The sequence below is a fragment of the Haemaphysalis longicornis genome, unplaced genomic scaffold (assembly GCF_048455015.1).
Source record: "Haemaphysalis longicornis isolate Haplotype H1 unplaced genomic scaffold, Haemaphysalis longicornis Haplotype H1 scaffold_4, whole genome shotgun sequence".
NCBI lineage: Eukaryota > Metazoa > Arthropoda > Arachnida > Ixodida > Ixodidae > Haemaphysalis > Haemaphysalis longicornis.
In genome coordinates, this window is record NW_027526361.1 from 6,577,825 (window position 1) to 6,603,797 (window position 25,973).

Consider the following 25,973-nt stretch of genomic DNA (forward strand, 5'->3'; position numbering starts at 1 on the left):
TTTGTGTCGCGATATTTTAAAGCGCTAATTGTTTTCTTTGTGTGGACCAGGGCGACTCAATACCATTACCGCTACCTGCGCGAGGACGAGTTCGACAACTACTACATTACCTGGATGGTAGAGGCCATCGACAAGCGCCGAGCTCTCAAGGTAAGCCGTGTTACGCTATTATGCTGTAATGCAGCGTATAACAGGCCCTGTTTTTCTCGCTAACGACGTCAGCGCGCACCTGAAAGATCGTCGTCATGCCAGGCGATTCTCTAAACTCCCGCAAAGACAACACAACTGCGGCTTCTCCGTGACTGGGCTCTTTTCCCGTACGATATTTAATTTCGGAAGCTAAGGAAGATAAGTGGGGCGGCGCCAACCAGAGTTGACAACAGCAGTTGCGCCCTGGGATAACATAGCTGCCGTCGGTAAGGGGCTCTCATGGAGCAGAAAAGAAAACGAAAAATCCTGGTAGCTATTTCTGTGCCTCCTAAGTGACGTGGTGAATTTGCCTGAGACAGGTTCGGGACACGGCTTAACTCGTTGAGTTATGGAGTCAAGCTATAACTGAGAAGAGCTTATCACTCTTTTGGTTACCCAGTACGAGCGCAGTGCGACAAACGCGAGTATGTTGCCCCAGTGTTGTTCTCGCATGGGAAAAGGAATCGCTCTCGTTATTCCGAGCGCACTCGGTACGGACACATTACTGTCCGGCTTCTAGTAACCACATCTGAAGGCTCCCACGGACGCCTTGGCGGATGTGCGACCCAAGTTTTTGGCGCAAGTAGTCAACATCCTTGTTGTAGTACAGATGCAGCAGACAGTGATTATAACGACATCGCTCTGTGGGAGTGGTCTGTTCATTGGAAGCTTTTCTCGGTCCCAGCTGCAGTGCAGGGAGTGTAAACCATGGATATCCGCTTGTAATAAAGTACCGCTTATAACGAAGTCAGTTTCTTGTCCCTAGGGCTTTGCTATAGCGGGGGTTTCCTGTAGCTTAGCGGCGACGCACTCGCTTGTCACCCAAGTGGTCCACGCTGTCCATCGAATTTTGCCCACGGTCGGAGTTCTTTTTTTTCCCCTACAGGAGGCAAAGTACTTGTTACAAAATTCGGTTTATGCCCGACCCCTACAAAAGGAGGAATTCAGTCGTCTTGGGCGTAATTTACTAGGTCACTGGCCCACAGCTCCAAGCGGCGGCCAGTTCTTGCATCAAAGGTGTGCGACATGAATGCCGCCGCGTTCAGCGCGTCGCTGGTTGCCGGTCGCAGGCCCTGGAGACCGTGCTGCCCCTGCGGACGCTCGAGCGGCGCAGCTTCGTGGCCCCGTTCTCGGTGCGCATGACCCGCCACGAGCTGCAGGGCATGTGGGCGCACCTCTGGACGCTGGCCATCAGCGCCGCCCACACGGCCGTCGCCGTGCTGCTCGACTACACGCTCTTCCGTCTCATCTCCTTCGTCAGGGCGCTGGGAAACATCAACGTCGACGCCGGGCGTGGGTACACCTTCCTACAGGCTTGTCGCCCTAATTGGCCTACCTGCGAGCAAGGCATGCGTGCCTCGTGACATCGCTGAAAAACCTTTTGTTGGTCCGCACATACGCACCTACGGGTCAGAAGATGCGGTTGGGACAGCACGAAGCCAGTACCGCCACTTTTCATCTAACAGAAGCGCACATGGCCGGTTACAAGGTTGTTGGCTATTTAGGGCGAAAACAGCACTAGCTTACCTCTGCCGGTCTCGCGTGAAATTCGTGAAGCCTGTTTAATGAAGTATTTTTGCAAGCTATGGAGCGTCGCTGGTAGCCGATAGCCCGACATTAAGTCAACATCATCTTTGAGATCTAATATCGTCATCAGTATCCGCAACTCGACGTAAAAATGAGTCTGACGTTGCTTGGCGCATCGGAAGTCTCAGATTGAAGGTTACCTGATATTAGGCCTAAAGATAGGACATTACCTAAGTCATCAGCCGGTACCCAACACGAAAAGCACTAATTTTATGTCGGGATGCCGAGCTGTGGGTACCTGTTGACGACATAAAACTTCTGAACGCATACCCGAGAGTTGGTTCTGTTGCACTCGCAAAGTGGTACCCACACTGTATCACATACCCGTATTGGAGAACGGTTTATAGTTTCGTGTGTGGTGGGGAATGCACAAAGCAATCAACGAATTAATCTCTGAGCGGAAAGACTAGGATGGTCGACCGCAAGAAATGTGTGCCCGCCCTACTGTGAATCCTGTGTGCGTGCGCTGAAGCCTACCGACGTGTTACATGCTTACATGGTAGCAAATGCTCGCTGTGGAATATTGCACGACAATTTTAAGCAGGAATGTGTGCTATTTTCGCACCATGATCCGCGGTTGGCGCAGCCAAATTTTTTATTTTTTTGCTGCACCCCCTCAACACGGCAAGCGTGCTTCCTTGCATGCGGAGCTTTTATGTGGTAAAGCTACTCCCTAAGGGGTGCGGAAATGATCGGTGAACGAGGGCGCTTATAACGCAAGATATACTTGCCATAAAGGTGATCTCTAAATTTTGGATTACAATAATGGAAAGTATAACATTCTAGTATTTCTACGAAACCACGTAAAGTCTTGGTTCTTCTAACTCGAGGGCTTTGAAAAGCCATTTTTAGGGCGAAAGCACTGATCGCCAATCCATGCCGCTTTCGTGAGGAATTTGTGAAGCCTGTTTCTTGAAGCCTGTTTCGTAAAGCCAGTTCAGTGAAGACCATTCTGTGAAGGCTGATGTGTAAAGCCTCCCGTATTTTTCTGCGTTTAACTCTCATGTGCAAAGGCTTATGCGCAGCAGGGAAGAGAGCGACGCGGGTATACGACCCCGCGACTTCATTCTTAACGTCTCGACTTGGGGGGCTAACGTAGTCAAGCAGTACTTGCAGTTGACATTGAGCACGGTGTTACTTGGCGTGTCGCTGTGCTGATCGTGAATGTTACGTACTCCTACGCCTTGGGCTTTAAGCCAGACGCCACGCTTTTATCCAACCTCATCACCCGCAACACTTCGGATAAAAGCGCCAATCGTTCTCATTTTATCTAAAACTGACGCCGCCGGTTTACGTCGGAAGATGTAAAAGCCTGACGTTAGGCCTAAATCCCCAATCTCCGGCGCTCACCGGACAGTTGTTCCGGTCACTCTAGCAAGGTGCCGCACACGCAGTCAGGAGCACGTAGACGCAGAGGTAAAAAAAAAAAAAAGTGCCTCTGAATGTTGTGTGTGTACTGCGACACTTGCAAAGCGGTGTGGGGTGTTGCCCAACGCTGTGAGCACGAGTGTCCGCTGCTTTCTGCCGCCATTGCGCGGTTGGCGCATCTAGACATTTCTTCCTGCGCCTACCAAAGACATTCACTTTTTGTGGCTTGATTTCCGCCATTTAGGTTGCATGTACACAACCGGGTAAATAGTGCGTAAAATCCTTTTACGGGGCTTTCCCTGCAACGGGGAAATTAATCGCGGCCACAGACCTGCTGTTTTTGGGCTGCCTCGGTAGTACGTCTTCATATCTCTAAAGCAGCGCCTTGCATGCCGAGCGGAGCTATCCTTAGGCTGGCTGAGCAGAATAACGATTGAATTTGATTCAGTGGGATAACATATAAAGATTCCCTCCAAGTACCTCGCGGTGCTACAAAATTTGATGAATTCAAGGCTGCACCCGTGGTTTTAGCACTCAAGGTTCATTGTGTATCGTGTCGTCATTGTGGAATTGCAAAAAGAGCGACTCAATGCGGTATACATGCTTGCCCGAATGCAGTATTTACGCTCGACTTCAAAGGAATCCTTGAATACTTCTGCGCATGAAATAAGGACCTGTAGCTAGGTTACTTGGTATTTTCTTAACTTATACATACTTTTGTGCATGAAGGGTACTGTCGGTGCACTTGGTGGTACGGGCCCCGTTTTTCATTGAACTGTGTATGAGCTATGCCAGCGCGACGCCTTCTGTAGTCGTGTCGCGCAGTTCAAGGACGAATAGGTTACTGAGTAGCGGTTATTTGCTATTGACAGCTTTCTTCCGCAGCCGGAGCGTGCTGCAGTAAGCGTACGAGTTGACAATGATGGATCGTTTCAGAAAACGGGGCGGTGTTGATGCCAGCAAAAAAAGAGCGGAAAAATGGTGGGGTAGACTTGTTCAGTATTTGCAGGGACTCGTCGAATAAATAAACAGCGTTAACGATGGAAGGAAAGGGGGAAAGGAGAGTGGGAGGGGCCAAGGCCCAGAGAGGCCCGTTGTTCTAATTCATTCCTTTTTTGCGATGTTCGGTGCTCTTACAGATCGAGAGAGAATCCTGTTCGGCTCAGGAAGAATACTATTGAAGCTTTTATGCGTCCGGTAACTCGTTTCACTCGAACCAAACCTTTGGCGTCACTAGAATGAGGTGTGTGCCCAGAAGAGGTTCATTTAGCTCTTCTCCTACGCAACTACAATGGGCTAACTAGCTTGGTGACGTCATGTTTTGTGTTATATATCCCCCTTGCCACACCGCTACTAGTCGTCTCTCCACAGTATCGGAAAGCTGTACGCAGGTCAGGCCGCTTCTCCAGTCGGAACGCTTTCGTACTGCACGTATCACGTTTCGCGGTAATGGCGTTCCGCGGTAACGAGCAAGCTCGATCGGTGTAAGTAACAAGAAAAGCGCGAGTGCACACCGTTAATGTGGGAAGCTGGGCAGGTGGCTCAGCGGGTCGTCTGGCATATCTGCCAACGACCCGCTGTCGCTAAAGTAAGGGAAAGAAGGAGCTGGCTACAAGACTGATACACTTACAATGCTTCACAAACCATCCACAGATCTGCGATTGATATACGTATTGTAATCCAACAAACAAGCTCTCAGCGTTGCAAAACGCTTGAGGAAAGCTCCTCCACCGGAGCGAGTACGTAGGCACGGTAATGATGTGCCTACAAGGGCGCCTTGATTGTAAGATGCATTAGTGAGCAGTAAACCCTTGTTATTACGAAATCGTTTTATCGGAATTCTCGTTTTAATCCAATTTTTACGCGGTTCGCACTGCAGCACATGAAGAGCAGATCATACTCGCTTTTGACGAAGTACCGCTTATAACGAAATAAGCTTCCTGTCACGAATATTTCCATATACCACTGTATAATGTTCCTAAACTTCCGCGTAACAACTCTTCAAAGTAAAAAAAAAAAAAAAAAACCGCCGGGTGTTCGCCGACACTCCACGTACCCGACTTCGCGACTTCGATGCATTAGGGTATGCGGCGAGTCGGCGATGTACGAGTGGGTTTTTTAGAATAAACAACGTCGCTGAACCATTGTGCAAGCATGCAAATACAGATGTGTGTGTGTGTGTGTTCATGCTTGGTTCGCTGTGCAGTGCCGACGCAGGTGCGGCTGCACGTGCAGGGTGAGGGCCCCGTGGCGGACATGTACCGGCAGGTCGCCGACTCTCTGAGCCCGTCGCGCCTCGTCGAGTCCTCGATGCCGGCCACCAACGTCAAGAACTGCCTGCTCAGGCCATACCCGCCCGACGTGGAGATGTACCAGTGGATCGGTATGCCAGGCAAGGGAAAGCGAGGCTTCTAAGTGTGTGCTCTTGCAGACCCATCCAATGTTGGTCTCTGCCATTCTTTGGCTAGTAATCTGGAGTAAACTCAAATACAGAATCGAGCTTTACGGTGTTTTTAGTTAAAGGTTTGCGTTGGAGTGTTTTGTTTCGAAGACGGCTTAGGAGAATTGGTCGAGAGGGTTGCCACGTCACACAGGTCGTTATGTCACACGTTCAGCTGTGGGAAAAAAGGATTCAGGAATATTAACAAAATAACAAAGGCATAACTAGCATAAAGACCTCACGCGATCAAGTAAAAAATGGCAGCATCTCCACTCCGTGGGTGATGGCGAGGGTGCGGAGTACGGGGACTCGAAATGACATCCAAGTTGCGCCCCGAGTGATATCCTATTTGCGCCCCGACTGTCATTCGATTTGAGCCGTGAGTTGCAACGTGATTATTCCCTAAATGGAACTGCAGCTCACAGCTAAAATCGAATTTCGTTTGATTTTCGCTTGATAGTGGTATGCGCACGGATGGACGCGGACGGACATTGGAAGGTCCAAAGGTACTCTGCACTGTTACAGGCGAGGGAGTAAGCCGTTTGACTCTCGGGTACTAACTCACGGTCGTAGCCCAATGGGTAATACGACTGACACCAACTCTGTCTGGTCTACCGGAAACAGGCTCGAATCGTGCCGGTGCCTGTGCGATTTTTTGCGATTATAAATGCTATGCGCACGGACGCGGACGTACATTGTGCGGTCCTAAGGTACTCCGCACCTAAAAAAAAAAAATAAAAGAGAAACTACCGTTGCCGCTACACGGTTGTGCGGCGGTGACGATGTGGCTTAGGCTACGTGAACCACTGCGCCGCTGATAATGAATTTGCTCATGTGGTGCTCAGAGGCCCGAAAAGGAAATTCTACGATGCCGATTACAATGCTACGCAACGTATGACAATTCCTCAATTTTTCTGATTGCGCAGTGGCAGAAAAGATAGGAAGGTCATCTAAATGCCCAACGGAGAATACTTGAAAAGTAATGCACACGTTGACGAAATGATAACTAAACTTTTTAATTTATTGTTTCGTTTACTGACTCTCCTTTCTTTGTTCCTGAAAATTTAATTTGATTTTTAACTTTTGTTATCATTCAAAAAGAAGTAGGAGGTTGTTGCTGCCGGCGCAAAGGTGCTCCAAAGCGCGCGCGGCCAACGGAATCAGTTAGCCAGCAAGGATCGTGCGCTCTTCCTAAGCAGGACAATGGAGAATGCTTTCGACCTTTGGTGGCTTTGAAGCGCGTGGTAATGAGCTGCTTGCCGAGAAGCCCAAAAATTACGCACAAATAACGGGGATGCGACCGCTTTTGTGTGGCCGCGTTTTCTAACTGCTCCTGTTTCGCGGCAATTTAAATTCTGCGCACATATTTGCGGATCATGCAACGAACCGGGAGAAATGTTGCTGGGAACCCGATAGCCATCCTCACCACCCTCGGGTAAGGCAGAAATTTATTTCAGTATTTCGGGAAAGCCTGTTTCAATAAACAGCTGATGAACAACTGAACAGAAATTCCGTTAGCTTTCGCCCTATTATAAATTTCTTCGCACAAAACAACAGTAATTCGGGGCGGCGTAACAAAGTCTATAGACAGCAGCAAATGTACGCGATCTAGACGTTTTTCAGCGCGAAAACTCACATTGTGCAGGGCCGGCGTTGTGGAGAGCTCCGGAATAATTTTAATTACCTGTGGATCTTTAACGTGCGCCAAAATCTCAACACATTAGCGTTTTCGCTTTTCGCCTCCGCCGAAAAGCGGCCACCGTGGCCGTTAACCGAACCCGCGTCCTTGGTCTCAGCAGGACAACGCCGTTGTCACTGAGCCACCGTGGCGGGTGTGCCAAAAAACGACACTTTGAAAAAATAAAAATAAAAATAAAATAAAATAAAAAACATGGATTTAGCTTTGTAGATGACATTAGCTTTGTTCATCTAATATGAGCGGTTCCTTGTTCCAAAATCAGATGAAGTCATTGCGTTTTTAGGCGAATGTGAAGACGAAAATCTGTACGGCATGGTCACCTTTTGACATAACCGACTCGCAATATGCCGCGCCACATAGCGAACTTTTGCTTTCTGTTAAAGGGTACGGCTGCGTTGGTTTTCAGCATTAATTGTGCGCTGGACTCGTGATACAAGTTTCTTTAAAACTTTTACGATATAATTAAAATCGACGCTCTTAGCACCGGTTGAGAAGCTTTAAATTTAGAGTAACGAAATTTGCATTGGATCCTGCATAGCACGAATTTCTAGCTGGCTTTCTTTGGCAGCACTTTGACAGCCTTCTGCATAATAAATTACCCACGTCAAATATAACGAAAATATTTCGATATGGTAATTATTTTGTAGTTCTCCTTGGCCCTAACGATGCGGATCTTAAACCGTCAATGTTTGAAGCTCTTAATTAGAAATCGAGAGAGGAAGAGATAGATAGATAGATAGATAGATAGATAGATAGATAGATAGATAGATAGATAGATAGATAGATAGATAGATAGATAGATAGAGAATGAGAGAGAGAGAGTGAGGGAGAGATCTTATTCAGTTTCGCTCATGTTTAGACCGCACGTTTTTATTTTCGGATACCATTAGAAACACCTATAAAATTTAAAAATATGCAGCTTCATTCTTGTCTAAATTATACTCGCTGGGAGCTGTGGCGTACGCAGGTTTCTGGCAGAAAAGTGAGAGGGAAACAAAAATTGTTTATAATGGTATCGAAAAAGAGAATAAATTAAAAATAAAACTATAATTAAAAGATTTGGGATGCGGTTAGTGCACTGCATAACCTTCTGATTGTTTTCTAATTTTTTTGACGGGTAATATAAAGGGATTATCGTCGTAGTGGCAGCACACATCGAAGCCGCGTTAGCTCGTTCCACAACTTACGATAGGAAGAAGAGATTACGGTATTTAGAGAATAAAACCAACTATTATCAAAGACTTCGGCTCTGCTGCATCGAGTTTGCGTCTCTTTCTTCGCGTTGGTTTCTTCGTCGTTTGACTCGAATTGCTCCTACAGGCAGACTGGCCGCAATTCGCGCGGCAGCTTTACCGTGCATTGAGAGCTCTCCACCACGTGCTCCTGTTCCACGCCCGTGCTGTCCCGTTCGCCTGTCAAGGGGCACGCATCAGGCCAATCGTTGTTACATTCTGGCACGGTGCCGGTTTAGCGCTGTGGTAAGCGCAGTTATTGGATGCTGCACCGCCTCCCGAGTTCAAATCACCCACGAACCGAAATGTGTTTTTATTATTTTCTTTTTACACAGCGAAAATTTTGTTGCGATTATTGTTGACGCCGATGGCGGCGACAATTGCTATCACTTTTTCACTTGTTGAAACATCGACGGCTTTCGTAATAATATTTATCGGTAGTCGTTATTGCACGATATGCAGAGTTGCTGGTATTGTCCATTCAACCCAGCCCCGTTCCGTGTCCCCGTTTCCCTCCCACTTGCCTTCCCTTGCCGCCCTCAATAGAGGGCGCACGAGCCACGCGCCAACAAGCCGCTGCGCTTCCGTTTAATTCGGCTTACTATTCAAAGCTCATCGAAAAGGGGAGGTTGTGGTGGGTCATAGAAACAGATGAAGAATTTTTTCAATCAGAAAAAAAGTGGTGAAAAAATGCCCGCCGGGTGGGATCCGAACCCACGACCTCCCACCCGGCGGGCATTTTTTCACCACTTTCTTTCTGACTCAAAAAAAAAAATGACCCACCACTACCTCCCCTTTGCTTTCCGAGGTTTTCTTGACTGCCAACCCCTATTTTCTCTCTCTCTCTCTCTCTCTCTCTCTCTCTCTCTCTCTCTCTCTCTCTCTCTCTTTATATATATATATATATATATATATATATATATATATATATATATATAAAAGCAGTAGACGAAACGTCTCGAGGAGCCAGAAGAAATAGTTGAGAAAATGGTAGACGCACGATTAAAAACAATAACAGTGGTTTTCTGACGTTTCAACTGGAGGCCCAGTCTTCATCTTGAGTAACCTCAAGGTGAAGAATCAAGATGAAGACTGGTCCTCCAGTCGAAACGTCAGTAAACCACTGTTATTGTTTTTAATCGTGCGTCTACCATTTTCTCAATTATATATATATTGTAGTGCGGAAGAGATACAAGTACATCGAAGCCGCCAGACCAGCCATCCGTCCATAGTCATAGTTACGCTCGTGGTAACAGTGGTCAACAGTTCTATCTCCTACCCTTTCAAGGAGATTGGCCATCGTACGATAACGAAAAAGGAAAACGAAGAACCAGTTAACCGGACAGGGATCATCATCGTGCAATTTTTTCGGCCATAAACCCATGCTGCTATATGTATATATATATATGTATATAGATATATATGTATATATATATATATATGTATATATATATATATATATATATATATATATATATATATATATATATATATATATATATAGCAGTGTGTCGAACCGAAAAACATACCGGTTCGGTTACGGTTCTGGTTAAGGCGAAATCATTTTGTTCCGGTTCAGTTCCGGTTCGTGAACCAGTTTGCGAACCGGTTCGATGAGTTGAATTATCACTGAAATTAGGAAAAAAAAACATCTAGTAATTTATAGTGGTGAAACAGCGCGCAAAAAACCAGGACAGAAAGAAGAGGACAACAACACAAGCGCTGACTATCAACTGAAGTGTTTATTGCACAAGGGAAATATATAAGAACGTGTGTGACCATAACTAGTTATTTAAAACGAGTCAAATCAAAATACACACAAAATTCAAAACGCTCCTGTTCCCAAAGGGCAGTGGCGCAATTGCAAAGCAAACTTTAAACAATTATGAGATATTAGAAAAACAGATGAAGTGGCGGCGATTTACCGCCTACTTTCTCGCCCAGACTTTATGTTGTCCTAGCAATTATTCATAAAGCAATCGCCAAGAGATAGGATGGTGGGATATATTTTCTGCCCCTTTCCTTTTTTGTTGAAATCGCAATCTTCTCTATGGAATTGCCCAGCACGCTAACCTTGAAGCCTCAAATTTAGGCCTGCGTACTGGCGCGTTCAAATACCAGCGCTTAATACCAATGGCGCAGATTTTTTAATATTTGTAACAAAACAAAAAACCTACAACAGGCACATAAATACTACCAGTGAATTAGATTATTTGGTCACCCTGAATAATTTTGTTAGCTGTCACCCTATATATCGAATGTGTTAGCCACACTTTTGTTAAAAGTAAGCTTTAGTTAACGCTTAGTAACGGCATTATTGCTCTGAACACTGCAATTCCTTTTGCGATAGCTACACCGGATGTGGGCATTACAATCGGTATGTCATCGTACCGCCTGACCCCCGGCCATCGTTTCGTGTGCTACATTGCGGAATCTTATGACAGATTATGCTGTTACAAAATGAAAGGGAAATTTGACGCGCGGAGCATGAGATGGAACTTTTTTGGGTAGGCGCTCTTTAATTCTTCCACAGCAGTACTCCCCTCCGGAACGAGTAGCAGTAGAAATAATGTAGCGAGTTGGGCAGTCAGTACAAGTTCACCTTCGAAGAAAAGCAGATCGGAAAGAGACAAAACTGCAGAACAAGCAGAAAAGATGATCTCTGGGCGAATGGGGCTGGGTGAGGTACCGGCCGGCCTTTCTGCACGTGTCATCTGCTTCATTACGGTTTCTGCTTCTAAGACAAGGTTGAAGGCTGCAGTTTCTTGCCAAGGGATTAACTGCGCACCTTAACAGTTTTCCCTGAGATATCTGTTGTTGTTTATACCTGTAAAAAACGAAACTTGTCCACCGTACTGTCTTCAAAAACTGACCGCGGCACTCACTTCCTTCGCATTGATGACACGTATGGTTATGAAAGGCGGCGCAAAGAAAAATATAGAGCAATATCCGCGTTTGGCGCTTTTTTTTACTTATTAGGTTTTACTTACTTCTTGCGTAATATTTTAAAACAACGTGATTCCCCTTTTCTTTTTTGTTGTTTTCCGTGTAAACTCATTAAAAAAAAAAACTGTCGCATTTGATGCCCCCGTGCAATATCTCTGATCCGAGGCGCAGCTTATGTTTCAGGCCGGCAGACCTATTTTAACCAGCGGGTGATATTAAACGTGGATCAAAATCTCGATACACGGACTTTCTCGATTTCCATCTACTTCGGAAAAACGGTCATCGGGAAGGGAGATCGAGAGAGAGAGAGAGAGAGAAACAACATTTATTCAGGCCTGCGTAAACCCGGTGGGTTACCTACTGGCGCTACTCGCCGGACCCCGTGCAAGGGGTGGTGGAAAGTCGCACTTTCGGCCGCTGGCGTTCGATGGCCGCGAGCGCGAGCTCGGCAGCCATCTTTTGGAGTTCGTAGTTGACGCTGGTGACCGCGTCCCTCATGCTTGGTGGGAGCGGATCATCGTCCTCCTCCGTTGTTGTTGTCGCTGGTTGATTGAGGCAACCCCACAGCATGTGCTGCATGGTCGCACGAGCGCTCCCGCACAGCGCACACTCGTCCGTTGGGTATAGTTCGGGGCACACGTGCTTGGCGACCACGGGCGTCCATATGGCCCGCGTTTGGAGCTGTCGCACGAGCACCCCTTCCCTCCTGGTGAGTTTACGGTGTGGCGGCGGGAAGGCGCGCCTAGTCTCTCTGTACCACGCAAGCACATCCTTGTAGGAGCTGACCGGGGTTGCCTCCTCTTCTTCCCTGTAGTAGTCTTCCGCGTTCGATGGAGTAGGAGGAGGAGGCAGACTCGCCTCGGCCGCAGCCGCCGCCCGAGCCGCCGCCGCACCCTCCGCGGGCGCAGCAGCAGCAACCGCGGCAGCGGCCGCACCAGCGACGGCGGCGCCATCGTGTCTCGTTAGCACGCGCGCCGCTCGGTCCGCCTCCTCGTTTCGGTTGGTCCCGGTCCCCACCGGTCCCACGTGTGCCGGGAACCACTTGAGGACCACCGGTAGCGTCCGTCGGGGCAGGGCCCCGCACACCCTGTTCGCGCACTCCGACACCGAGTTCCGAGCGTAGCTCAGTATCGCGTTTCGCGAGTCACTGATCACTGTCGCGCACCGTGGGTCCACTAGGGCCAGCGCGATCGCCAGCTCCTCCGCTTGCGTTGAGTCCCGGGCCTTGACGCTGCCCGCCGAGCACAGCTTCCCGGAGGTCGCTGCAATCACGGCCACGGCGTACGTGCCCCGGCGGCCTGGGTATTCCGCCGCGTCCACGTAGAAGGCGTTGGTGTCCGCCGCGTGCACGTCCGTCAGGGCTTTCGCTCTGGCCGCTCGCCGCTCTCGGTTCTCTTCTGGGTCCATGTGCTTCGGAAGCGGCGGCACGTGCATGAGGGCGAGCAGCCCGCGCGGCAGTGACCGCGCCGGCTTCGGCATCGGCGGCCCCGGCCACCCCCCGCCTCCACCACCGCGACCACCGCCACCGCCACCGCTCCCGCCGCCGCACCCGCCGCTCTCGCTTTCGCCTTCTCGCGTTAATTCCGACCGGTAGCCTACCCTACGTAGAATAGCCCTACCAGTTCTCGTCTGCGTAAGCCTCGCGATCTGCGCGGTGCCCTGGGCCTCGGCTATCTCGCTGAGGGTGTTGTGCACCCCCAGTTCGAGAAGCCTTTCTGTGTTGGTATGTGCGTATAGGCCCAGGGCCGTCTTATAAGCTTTGCGTAGCAGAGCGTCCACTTTCCCTCGCTCCGCCACCGTCCAATTGTGGAATGCAGCTACATATGCAACGTGGCTGACGGCGAACGACTGGACCAGCCTGAGGAGATTCACCTCTCTCATGCCTCCGTGTCTGGACGCCACTCTTTTGATCAACCTCAAGGCCATTGCGACTTTTGATTCCAACTTGGCAACGGTGAAGCCGTTGTGTCCGTGGGCGTCGATGTGTAGTCCGAGGACTCGCAGCGTCTTCACCCTCGGAATGGCCGTCCCGTCCCGCGTCTTCAGGTGGATGTTATTGTTTCTTTCTTCTTCTCCTCTCTTGTGGCTTCCTCTTCTCTTTGGTGTTAGTACCAGCAGCTCCGACTTGGTCGGGGAGCACGTCAGACCCGTGCCTTTTAGGTGATCTTCGACTGCGTCGATGGCCTCTTGCAGGGACGCCTCGATCTCGCCGTCACTGCCGCCGGACACCCACAGCGTGATGTCGTCCGCGTATATGGTGTGTCCGACTTTCGGGACGCCCTGGAGCCGCTGGGCGACCCCGATCATTACGATGTTAAACAGCGTCGGCGAGATCACGGCGCCCTGTGGCGTCCCCGTGCTCCCCAGGCTCTTCTTTGGCAGCTCCATGTCACCGGCAACGATCCTCACGGTGCGGCCCGAGAGGAAGTCGCGAATGTACGCGAACGACCTCTCCCCCATGTTGAGGCGCGAGACCTGGTCCAGGATGGCTGAGTGTCGGACGTTGTCAAACGCCCCTTTCAGATCTAGGCCGAGCACCGCCCGGTTGTCCATAGAGCCGGCCGGCCGGTCGATGACTTCGTTCTTGAGCAGCAACATTGCGTCCTGGGTGCTTAACTTGGCCCTGAAGCCCAGCATGGTGTCCGGGTACAGGCCTTCCTCTTCGAGGTATGTCTGCCACCTGTTGAGCAGGACGTGCTCCAGCACCTTCCCCACGCAGGACGTCAGGGATATCGGCCGCAGGTTGTCTATGCTCGGTTCCTTTCCCGGCTTCGGGATCAGGACCGTCTTTGCCTCCTTCCAGCTGGCCGGGAGCTTGCCGGTTCGCCAGCACTGGTTGTAGTACCCCGTCAGCGATTTTATCGCCGCATCACTCAGGTTGCGTAGCGCTTTGTTGGTAACCCCGTCCGGCCCTGGGGCGGACTTGCTGTTTATCGTTTGGATGACTGCCCGCACCTCCCATTCCTCGATGTCGGCGTCGAGCTTGGCATTGGCCTCGCCCGCGTAACTCGGGAGGGGGGTCGGCGGGGTGGACGGGAGGTACTGGTCGTTTATGCGCCGGCGGACCTCGGCCTCGCCGAGCTCCCTTTTCGCTTTGTGCAGCGTCCGTGCGAGGGTGTGATGTTGGGCCCCTTTCGTTTTGCCTTCGTCAAGGAGGTGCCGGAGCAGATTCCAGGTCCTGCTCTTATGGATCTGGCCGTCCGCTTCCTGACAGACCGCCTGCCACTGCTGTCGGCAGAGCACCGCGCTGTGCTTCTCGATTTCGACCTTTAACAGTGCTATTCTTTTGCGGAGCCTTCTGTTGTGGAGTTGCCTCCACCATCGAGCCTTCAGCGAGTTCCTCGCCTCCAGCAAGTGCGCGAGGCGGCTGTCCAGCTGCGGGGTCTCTTCGTCGACCTCGATTTCCTTGGTGGCTGTTTTCGCGGCCGCGTTCAAGGCTCGCGTCCACTTCTCGATGTCTCCATCCTCCTCTTCCTGGGCCTGTCCGATGATCAGGGCGTCCAGCTCCGTTCTGTATTTATTCCAGTCTGTGATGGCCTGCTTGCGGGTGACCGGGGGTCGGCCGTGCAGCGGCACCGCAATTTCCAGGACGCAGTGGTCGCTGCCCAGCGTCTCGCCCGTGTTCCGCCAGCTTACTCCCGCGGTGGCTTTGCTGCAGAAAACGAGGTCCGGATTCGTATCGCGCTGCACCGACGTGCCGTGTCGCGTGTAGATGTTCGTGTCGTTGAGCAGGTGGAGTTCCGCCTCGAGAGCCTCGTCGTGCAGATTTCGCCCCTTGGCCGTGGTCTTCTGGTACCCCCACGCCGTGTGCGGCGCGTTAAAGTCTCCGCACACGAGCGCGGTGTCGTCCCCGGCAAGCTGCTTCGTTCTTTGCATGAGTGATCTGAACTTTTGTTGGGATTGCTTGGGGTTACTGTAGATGTTGATTAAATACGTGCTTTCTTTCTTCTTTCGGCCCGTCACGACTTCGATTGCCAAGTGTTCAATGGTACTGTTCTGCAGTAAGCCGTGTTCTATGTACGTTATTCCTTTCCTCACCAGGGAGATCGAGACCACTTGTGGTCAGCAGCAAACGGCTTAGCCACTGAGCAGCTCCTGCGGTCACACTTGTCAAGTATCAACAATTTGCCGGTGTCGGACCTTCTGAACAAAGTTTGAAATGCAAAAAGTTTGCACGCATCGGGTGTGGGCTTTCGCTGTCGCGCAGTGGAGCACCCCTGCAGCCTGATTGCTCCAATAAAGTCGCAGCTAGGGAAGGGCAAAATCGTTTTATATCCCCTGCAAGCTGCCGAGAATGAAATTTCGTTTGGTCAGCTTGCACTACGCTCGCGCTTCCAGGAGCAACAGACCATTGCTACATCGGTGCTCATTCATTTCCCTTGTTGTTACATAGAGCGTGATAGTGTTCAATTGTCCGGAGGGGAAAGTGCGCGAGCGGGTACGAAGTTGATTGTACGTGAAAGAAGAAAAGGCCTGAATTACATTGACTGTGCAATATCAACAAGGGAGGGTCGAACCGTTTCGGCATGAACCGGTGATCGTTATTTCTTTTTTCGGTTCGGTTCCGGTTCGACACCCTGATAAATATATATATATATATATATATATACAGAAAGATAGGGAAGCAGTCTACAACGCCAAAGGAGGCATAGGGGTGTGGTTAGGCTTTTTTTTCACTACGGTTAATGAAGTAAACATTTTTTTAATATATATATATATATATATATATATATATATAACACAGAAATAAGGGTTGGCAGTCAAGAAAACCTCGGAAAGCAAAGGGGAGGTTGTGGTAGGTCATTGAAACAGATAAAGAATTTGGAAAGAAAGAAAGAAAGCGGAGAAAAAATGCCCGCCAGGTGGGATCCGAACCCACGACGTCCAGAATACCAGTCTGGTGCGATAACCACTACGCTACCGGCGGGGCGATTCCCCCCCCCCCCCCCCCCCGCTTTCTGGAGTATTTATGTCAATGTAATTTTTTCCTGTGCTTGGGGGTGGTAGCCAGCGCCACTCTGACTTCTCGGGGTGAAGGGGACCTTCTTTTTTTTAATCCCCGCGCCGTGACTCGAGTGTCTACGACATGTCGAGAGTGGTCAACCAGCGTCGAACCCTCTTAAAGGGACACTGAAGTGATTTGTAAACATTGCGGGGTTACTAGCGCAAATTGTAGTCCGGAGTCCATAGGTCATGTTTCGACTACTCTGAGCGCGTTTACGCGAATTTATTTGGTAGAAAAAGCAATTCGAAAATGCTGTCCTCCTCTCTGCACCCTCGCCCATTTTTTGTGGCGTTTTCGTGTGACGTCACGAGGAGACGAGCTGGCAATTGGCTGCGCTACTGCACGGTTCGCCGACCTTCCGATAGAGTCAGTCGGCACAGCGTTTAGACCGCCGGCCGCCGACGGGTCGTCGCAATTGGCTCGCTCAATCGAAACTAAGCCACCACACGTTTGTGAATAAAAGAATGTGCCTTTATTTACTTTGTTAGTTTGTACTTTGTATCTTGCTCCAAGTCGAGTCAAGGTCGCCTCACACAAGCGCTGCACAAGGGCACATGCGACGCTTCGCTGACTTTACGCTAGTAGGAAAATCTAAGGCCACTTGAAGGCGGGAGAATAGTCAACGAAGTCAATAGTGGTACTAAGAAAATAAAATCAACTGAAACTTTTACTGTACAGGGCAAAACTAGGGAGCAGGAAGCACTTTTTTTGCGCTGGGTGAACAAGCACAGCGGTCAGCAGCACGACCGCACATCTGCGAACGCTTTTCCGTCCAAGAAATCCAACTGCTAGACGTGAGATATTGTGGAAGTTTGGGGGACGCTTACTGCACGGGCGCTATACGACAAATAGTCACCTAAAGTACTTCAAATGATAAGGCTAAATAAAAGTGTAAACTCGTTATATATTATATACCTTATGTATCCAGCCCCGGGAGAGCCGGCCTATGGCCGAGTGGTCGAAGGCGCTAGGTTACCGTTTTGCAAGTCGCAAGTTCTAATCTCCGTGGGGGTATCTTTTTTTTTTTTTTTTTGCCAGTTGATTTTCTCGGTTTCGGCCGATGTTTTCTAAACTGAGTGCACCATTTTTGGGCCGTAACGTTCACTGTTCACGAGCGACTTTGCAGAACGCGCGCAGACTGCCACTGACGCTCTAGCGAGTTCTCGTTAGCGTGCTGCTGCTTGCGGGCAGTGGGCACTGGCCTGAATCAGCACACCCTTGGCCTGGTGCGAACACGCTTTTTACGATACAGGCATGAGTGAGGCAAGCTCCGAATATGAGGGAAAAGCGCATGGCATTTCAGCGTCAGCGGTGACGCGGAGGGCGTCATCCACTGCGTAGGCCTCGGCTAATGATTTCTACGATTACAAACCGTCCTGGGAGGCTTATTTCAGGCATTTTACAGTTGACAATATGGCAGAAGGGCGGTACGGCGATTACTGAGATATCGAGAAGGCCCATCCAACGATGCCGTCGGATGTCAAACATGTTGTTTTACAGAACCGAAACCGAAACTTGTTTGAATGCTAACCTCGGACATCGTCCAATCACGGTGCCATCTCCTCGCGACGTCACAGCTTTTGTTGGTGCGGCCGCCACAGACCGCGCATGGTAGTTTTTCTTCTTTCCCGTTTTATAAAATAATTAACGACTTATCAACCGAATAAACGATGAAAAGTGTGGTAATTTGAGCCAGTCTACGCAGTGCAAGCTAAACCGGGAGCTTGGCAAATTCACTTCAGTGTCTCTTTAAGCTCCCTATGGCACCAAGACTGCCAGAACAGAGGCCCTCGCTATGCATGTAGCGAATCAGCATAGGAAATGAGGGGCTCGTAGAAATAACACAGAAATAAGGGTTGGCAGTCAAGAAATATATATATATATATATATATATATATATATATATATATATATATATATATATATATATATATATATATATATATATATATATATATATATATGGTTAGGAAATGAGAGGCTCGTTGAGGAAATACAGAAAGACAGGTCGGCAGTCTTCAACGCCTAAGGAGGCATAGGGGAGTGATTAAGCTATTTTTACGACAGTTAGTGAGGTTAACTTTTTTAAAGTTACGTAACAAGGAAAGAAAGAAAGAAAAACACGCGCCCAGAGTGGGGACCAAACCCACGCCTTTCGAAAGGCGTGCGTTCGGTACCCACTCTGGGCATGCCACCCGGCGGGCATTTTTTTCTCCACTTTCTTTCTTTCTTTTCCAAATTCTTTATCTGTTTCAATGACCTACCACATCCGCCCCATTGCTTTCCGAGGTTTTCTTGACGGCCAACTCTTATTTTCTCTCTCCCTCTCTCTCTCTCTCTATATATATATATATATATATATATATATATATATATATATATATATATATATATATATATATATATATATCAGTGTTGTACGGAACGGCGTTACAAGGTACGGCGTGAACGCCACCGTTACATTAAGGGTCGGTGGAACTGTAACGGTAACTCGTTACGTTTTTGAAGGAACGGCAGGGACGGCGTTCCTGCCGTTACATCGCTAGGATTTGGCTGTTTTTGATGCCAAGGCTCGAGTACAAAAATCCACAAAGCGCTACTGCGTTTCTCTTCCTATAAGATGGTCAGTTTGCCCGCCCGAAAGTCAAAGGTAGAAGAATAACCACGCAGCAGGCTGCAGCTTGTGCTTGCTTTCATGCTGGTTGCTTACGCGGCGTTCGACGGGTGAATAGCGTAGCCGCGAGAATGCTTTTCACCCTTCATCGTTTGTCTAGGGAGGCCAGAATGCGCGTCTGGTCGATAGAACTGTTCCCTGGCGGGGAAAGAAAAGAGAGTTTTAGCAGTCCGTCCGTTCTGTCGTATGCGTTGTTACTCGGTTGACCGGGACCTGGCTGGGCACTTGGGCATTCGTCGCGGTAGGGGGATTAGTTCTGCGGGCCTGCCTTCGCCATGTCCGCGCCTCCGCACCCTTCCCTTCCGCGCGCTCAGGAGCAGACCGGTCCCGGTAAACCCGGTAACAACGTAGCCAACGAAACGGACGGACTGCTAAATGGGATCCGGACATTTCGGTGTCGGACATTTCGGTCCAGGACGTTTCGGTGTGGACATTTCTGGGCACGGACATTTTGGTGCACGACGTATTGGCCCAGACATTTTGAGTGAGGGGATGTCCCACGCATTCTTTGAACATTTTAGCTTTAATATTGTAATTTCGTGACTTGATATGATTTTATGTTCGAGACTTGTGCTTGCGCCGCCGTTCGTGGAAACGAACGCTAAACCCTGGCGGAGCATTGCCACGTGAAACCCAATTTCTGTGGCAGATGGTAAAAATTAACGTTGGTAATTTAGATCCGTTCAACCATTTTTTGTTATTTTAACATTCATGTGAACAACCATAATACTTTAAGTGTTACCAAAGCGCTTTCCTTTCCCTTCACCCAACGGTGCAAGACGATGCTGCTTTTAGTCTATTCCTCCCCCCCCCCCTCCCAGCAAAACTTCCGCGAAAAAGCAACAACAGAAAAACTAGGTGGATTAGGCGCGTGTGCACTTCGTTTTAATTATTCTCTCAATCGATCTCGCCTTTGTTGCATTCGGTGTCAGTTCAACTTAAAACTAACAAACCAACGATAGCACTTACCGTGGCGTTACTTAGGGGAGGGGAAAGCTGAGCCCCGCCGGCAATCATCCCCCTAAGTAAAGAGAGAGGGGTGTCACTTGTGTTTCACCATTGCGTCCACTGGACTTCGAAAACTTGAAGACGACTGTTGCCGCTCTCATCACACTAGCCTATTCATTTTTTTTTGCTCCTTATAATGTGAGGAAGCGATGTATACCTGGGGTGTCCGTGATATGCGCGACTTGATGAGTTAATTCCCAAGGGGGTGACTGAAGGCGCAGAAAGAGCGATTCCTGCAGTGGGGGCGCCGTCGATATGACCGCGACGCGCAGACGGGCGTAGCCAGCAAACGATAGTGCCATTGTGTTCTCAGCGGCTTTTTGGGTGGCTTTATGTGTCACAATATAGAGGTTTCGTGCGCCCATGGTGAATGTAAAGCTTTTTCTCTGTTTTAAACGTGAAGTGTGCTATGTCATTGTTCTGAATGTATCACCCAATTCCTTCAAAAGCCTTCACTAAGAGGCTAGCAGTATGTTCTAAATAAAAATAAAAAAACACTGCGGTGACGCTTCGGAGACCGTGAACTCCACCACGCCAGTAGGATTTTCAGGGGAAACCGAAAATAATATGGCTGAAAAAGAAATCTGGTCGAGATTCGAGAGTACATGCGGGAGGTGGGAGGGGGGGGGGGGGGCTAGAACTAAGAATTAAAATGTGGTAAATGTAGGCTTGTAAACATTAAACGAAGGTTGGTTGTCCCGAACACAATGGGTGGAATTTGTATGCATAACCGGTACGCGCTTAATCAGCAGTTAGGACATTAAAACCTGCGGCTGTCTTCCAAAAGGCCCGTTTTTCCTCCCCGACAATATCCTAGACCAGTGTTCGCGAATCCCTTATAGCAAGGAAGCCCAGCGTACGTAATACTCTTCATAAGGTTTTCTTCATTCTGGGGGGCTAGCTAATGTTTGTTACTTTTTGGATATTGAGAGTGTGCATGTAATTTATGTAATTTGAGGGTGTGTAATTTAAAAAAATACAAAAGAGGTGGTAGACCATCGTAAACACGGGTAATTGTCTTAGCTAAAAAAGAGCGAATATAAATTAACAACCAGACATAAATGAAAAAAAAAAACGTGTGCTAAAGAATTCAATTGGCTGCATAACAGGTGTCCCCATGAAGAGGTATTAAACAAAAACATATAAATGTAGAATTTCTAAAAATACTTGGCAAAGATCGAACATGGCATCAATCAAGAAAATAAATTCACTGCTCCAGATTGTTGTCCATAACCCACCTTAAGCGGAAATAAAAATATAACGGCTGTCACAAACAGGCAAGCACCGGATAATTTGGTCGCCGAAATGCCAGTACAACGAAATGTCCGTACACCGAAATGTGCGTGCACCGAAACGCCCGTACACCGATATGTCCCTACACCGATATGTCCGTACAACGAAATATCCTGCACCGAAATGTCCTCCAGCCGTCTGGAGTTTGTCCGGTGCTCCCAGAAAAAATTCGCCTAGGAGCGTTTCTTTTCATTATCTTTATCTCCAGATAATCTGCTGCCGGTGGTGTTAATATTCGTATAATATACGTAGTTCGATGTGAGTTTTAAATGTCTCACTTAATTTCGACCCAGGATTATCCGACACTATATCTTAATTTAAAAACCTAATTGTAACGGTAATGTAACGACACGTTCCAATTTTTGCAGTGGAACTGGAACGCGTTCCTTTCGCAATAAAGGAACTTGTAACGGGAACTCGTTTCAAAATTGGCAAGGAACGAGGAACGAGCTTTCGTTCCTATTTTGGAGGAACGTGTACAACACTGATTATATATATATATATATATATATATATATATATATATATATATATATATATATATATATATATATATATATATATATATATATATATATATATATATATATATATATATATATTGTTACGAGATGGATTTATTTACAGTGAGGTTGGATGGTGTAGGACGAGCGTAGATGGTAGAGCGGTCCGTGAATGATGGGGCCAAGCCGGAGTGCAACCTCGTTCTCTTCTTTCTCCAACTCCGGTGATGAGGCAGGCATGGTTGCAACCCCTGGCGTGTAATATTGGCGTAACATTTCCCCTGTCCCAGACGAAGCCCTCTGGGCAAGTTAACTTACACTGCGTTCTTGGCAACGTTTTAGGCGGGCAACATGCACCACTTGTGTCTTTTTGGATTGTCGCCCACTTGAAGTTAAGCGTGAAATAACATACGCAACATCGCTGAGACGCTCGATCACAACAAACGGGCCGACGTAATGGGACAGAAGCTTCTGGGATAGCCCACGCTTTCGCAATGGCGTCCATAGCCACACAAAGTCACCCGGCGCGTACGTAACATCACGTCGGCGGCTGTCAAATCGCTTCTTGGAGCGCTCTTGGGACGCGAGAGTACGTAGGCGAGCAAGTCGACGGGCATCTTCAGCTAGGCAGAGCATCCTCGCCAACGAGGGTTCGTCATGCAGAGAGAAAGGAAGCATGGTGTCGAGGCAGCTGCTAGGTTGACGGGCGTAAAGGATGAAAAACGGGCTGTAACCGGTGGTTTCATGCTTCGCCGTGTTATATGCGTATGTTATAAATGGCAACAGCTCGTCCCAGTTTCTGTGGTCCGAAGCGACGTACATCGCTAGCATGGACGTCAATGTTCGGTTGGTTCGTTCCGTCAGACCGTTAGTCTGAGGGTGGTATGGCGAGGAGTGGCGAAATTGTACGGCACAAAGGCGAAGAAGCTCTTCAACCACCGTCGCAGTGAATTGGCGCCCGCGGTCACTGATTATGACTTTTGGGGGTCCATGGCGTAGCAATACGTTCCGGAGCAAGAAGAGCGATATTTCTGTCGCAGTTGCAGAGGGTAGGGATGCCGTCTCAGCGTAGCGTGATAAGTAATCCACGCATACAATAATCCAGCGGTTTCCCTGTGATGAGCGCGGGAAAGGTCCCAACAAGTCTATGCCAACTTTTTCAAAAGGACGGTATGCCGTGTCCACAGGCTGAAGTCGGCCTGCCGGGACAGTGGTGGGATGTTTGTAACGTTGACATTGGTTGCAAGAAGCCACATAGCGCTCAATAGTTTTGCGCATGTTGGGCCAATAAAAGCGTTGTTGGGTGCGGTGAAGAGTGCGGGCAAGCCCCATGTGGCCGGAAATTACGTCATCGTGCATAATGTTCAGAACAACATTGCGAAGGAATTGTGGTACCACAAGAAGAATGCGCGAACCGACGGCGGAATAGTTCTTCTTGAAAAGCAAGCCGTTGTGGAGGCAGAAACGGCTAGTAGGGTTCGACTCGGCTGAGGCGAAAAGGTGGTCCAAACTCTTGTCCTTGCGTTGTTCTCGTTTGAACACAGCTATATCGGGAAACGCCGTCGACACCGAGGCGAGGCACTCATCAAGGTTGTCAGCATCTGAGTCCGTTGATTGTAATGGCAGCCCGAAAAGGCAGTCGGCATCGGCATGCTTGCGGCCACTCTTGTACGACATCGTGAAATCATATTCCTGTAGCCGGAGAGCCCAGCGCGCCAGTCGCCCACACGGATCTCGAAGATTGATGAGCCAGCAGAGGGAATGGTGGTCTGTGACGACTGTGAAGGTATGTCCATAGAGGTACGAGCGAAATCGTTGTGTGGCGAAAACGACCGCGAGGCACTCTTGTTCTGTGACTGTGTAGTTCCGCTCTGGCTTACTGAGAGTGCGGCTCGCATAAGCAATGACATGCTCCCCGTCACTGTGTCGTTGAACAAGGACTGCCCCCAGTCCAATACCACTGGCATCGGTGTGCACTTCCGTTGGGGCTGCGGGATCAAAGTGACGAAGCACGGGCTCCGACGTCAAGAGATGCTTCAGGTGGCGGAAAGCGATGTCACAGTCAGAGCTCCATTTGAATGGGACGTTCTTCTGGAGAAGGCATGTGAGAGGGTAGGCTATGTCGGCAAATCCGGGAATAAAACGGCGAAAGTAGGAGCATAGTCCTAAAAAGCTACGGAGGTCCTTAACAGAGCACGGTTCTTTAAAGCGGCTGACGGCTAGAATCTTTTGCGGATCTGGTCGGACGCCCTCTTTATCGACAACGAGACCGAGTACAAGTGTGCGCCTTTCGCCGAATCGGCATTTTTTCGAGTTTAGGATGAGACCAGCCTTGTCCAAACATTGCAAAACAGTGGCCAAGCGAGCGTTGTGCTCTTGAAAAGTGCGACCGAAAATCACGATATCATCAAGGTAGCACATGCACACCTCCCACTTAAGTCCACGAAGGTCAGTGTCCATAAAGCGCTCAAACGTGGCAGGGGCGTTGCAGAGTCCAAAAGGCATTACATTAAATTCAAAAAGTCCATCGGGCGTGACAAAGGCGGTCTTTTCTTTATCGTCGGGGTGCACAGGAATTTGCCAGTAGCCTGATCGTAAGTCAATTGTGGAGAAGTATGAAGCCGAATGGAGGCAGTCTATTGCGTCGTCTATCCGGGGCAGTGGATATACGTCCTTCTTGGTAATTTCGTTAAGGCGCCGGTAGTCGACGCAGAAGCGCCATGATCCATCTTTCTTTTTGACCAAAATCACCGGCGCCGCCCAAGGACTTGAGGATTCCCTAATCACGCCCTTCTGCAACATCTCGTGGACTTGTTCGCTAATGACTCGTCGCTCAGAAGGAGAGACGCGATAAGGCTTTTGCCGTATGGGCCGTGCTCCTCCAGTGTTAATTAAATGGTGGGTCCGTGTGTTCGGTACAGAAGAGCGTTGATGTTGGCGGGCGAAATCAAACACACTTGAGTACCGCGTAAGCACTTGTACCAATGCGCGACGTTTTTCTGGGCCAAGGGATCCATTTACCATGCCCTCCAACTTGGCAGTGTCCACCGGGCAGTTGTGAGAAGGGGAATCCAAGGTTTCTGTCAAAACCGCCACTGAAGAACACGCAAATTCGGAGAATTTGGCAAGCTTCAGGCCACGGGGAAGCACGGCGGGCTCAGAAGAGTAGTTAACTGTCCACAATGCGGTGTATCCTTGGACAACTGAAACAACTGACCGTGGCACCAGAATGTCTTTTTTGGCACAATTCAGAGGAACTGGTTCGACCAATGCTTCAAAGCCGTCTACGTCAACTCCGGGGCAAAGAACAGAAACAAATGCCGCTGACCTCGCTGGTATGATTGTGTCAGCCAATACGCAGAAGGCACGGTTATCGGAAAAAGAGCCTTCCACAAGGGCAGGTAGCACGGTCCCATCCACGTAAATTTCTCCATTGCGACAGTCAACGGTGGCCCCGCACTGCTTTAAGAAATCCAGACCCAAAATAACATCGTGCGTAGATCGCGGAAGCACCGCAAATTCCGCTCTGAACGTGTGGCCACCAAACGAAACATTCACTGAGCAAACCCCAAGAGGGCACAGGCACTCACCACCAACACCCCGAAAAGTCACCATTCGGTCCCATGTAAACATAACTTTACGGCCAAGGCGGGCTTTGAAAGCTAAACTCATGACAGATACTGTTGCTCCGGTATCAATCAAAGCCATTGTTCTGGTGTCATCTACCAATACTTCAACTGTGTTCTTTAGCATAGATACAGGCGAAGGTAGTTCCAATTGAGACTGTCCGGTAAGAGGCATACTACGGGATGATTGTGCTGCGGCCTCACCTCCATTGGCCGCGCCGGCTAGTTTTCCGGCGGTGGCGACCGACGCCGGAAAGGTGAGGGTGAACGCCGCTGTCGTGTGCTGGGAGGTGTTATACTCCGGTCAGATGCAGGCGAATCACGACGAGGCGGTGGCTGTTCCATAGGGCGCAGATATTGTGGCAGGGAGGGGTCGTAGCGGCCATTCCGAGTGTTGGGGCGG

At 49.2% G+C, this 25,973-nt stretch overlaps 1 protein-coding gene across 1 annotated transcript in view; it reads left to right on the forward strand.

The window, feature by feature from the left end:
- LOC144178181 (DC-STAMP domain-containing protein 2) overlaps nt 1-25,973 on the forward strand; it is a 131,193-nt gene that overhangs the window by 85,854 nt on the left and 19,366 nt on the right. Inside the window, exons 9-11 of the mRNA XM_077705812.1 lie at nt 51-150; nt 1,260-1,482; nt 5,351-5,527. Of these exons, the coding sequence (XP_077561938.1) occupies nt 51-150; nt 1,260-1,482; nt 5,351-5,527 (500 nt within the window). The remainder of the gene's footprint in view (nt 1-50; nt 151-1,259; nt 1,483-5,350; nt 5,528-25,973) is intronic.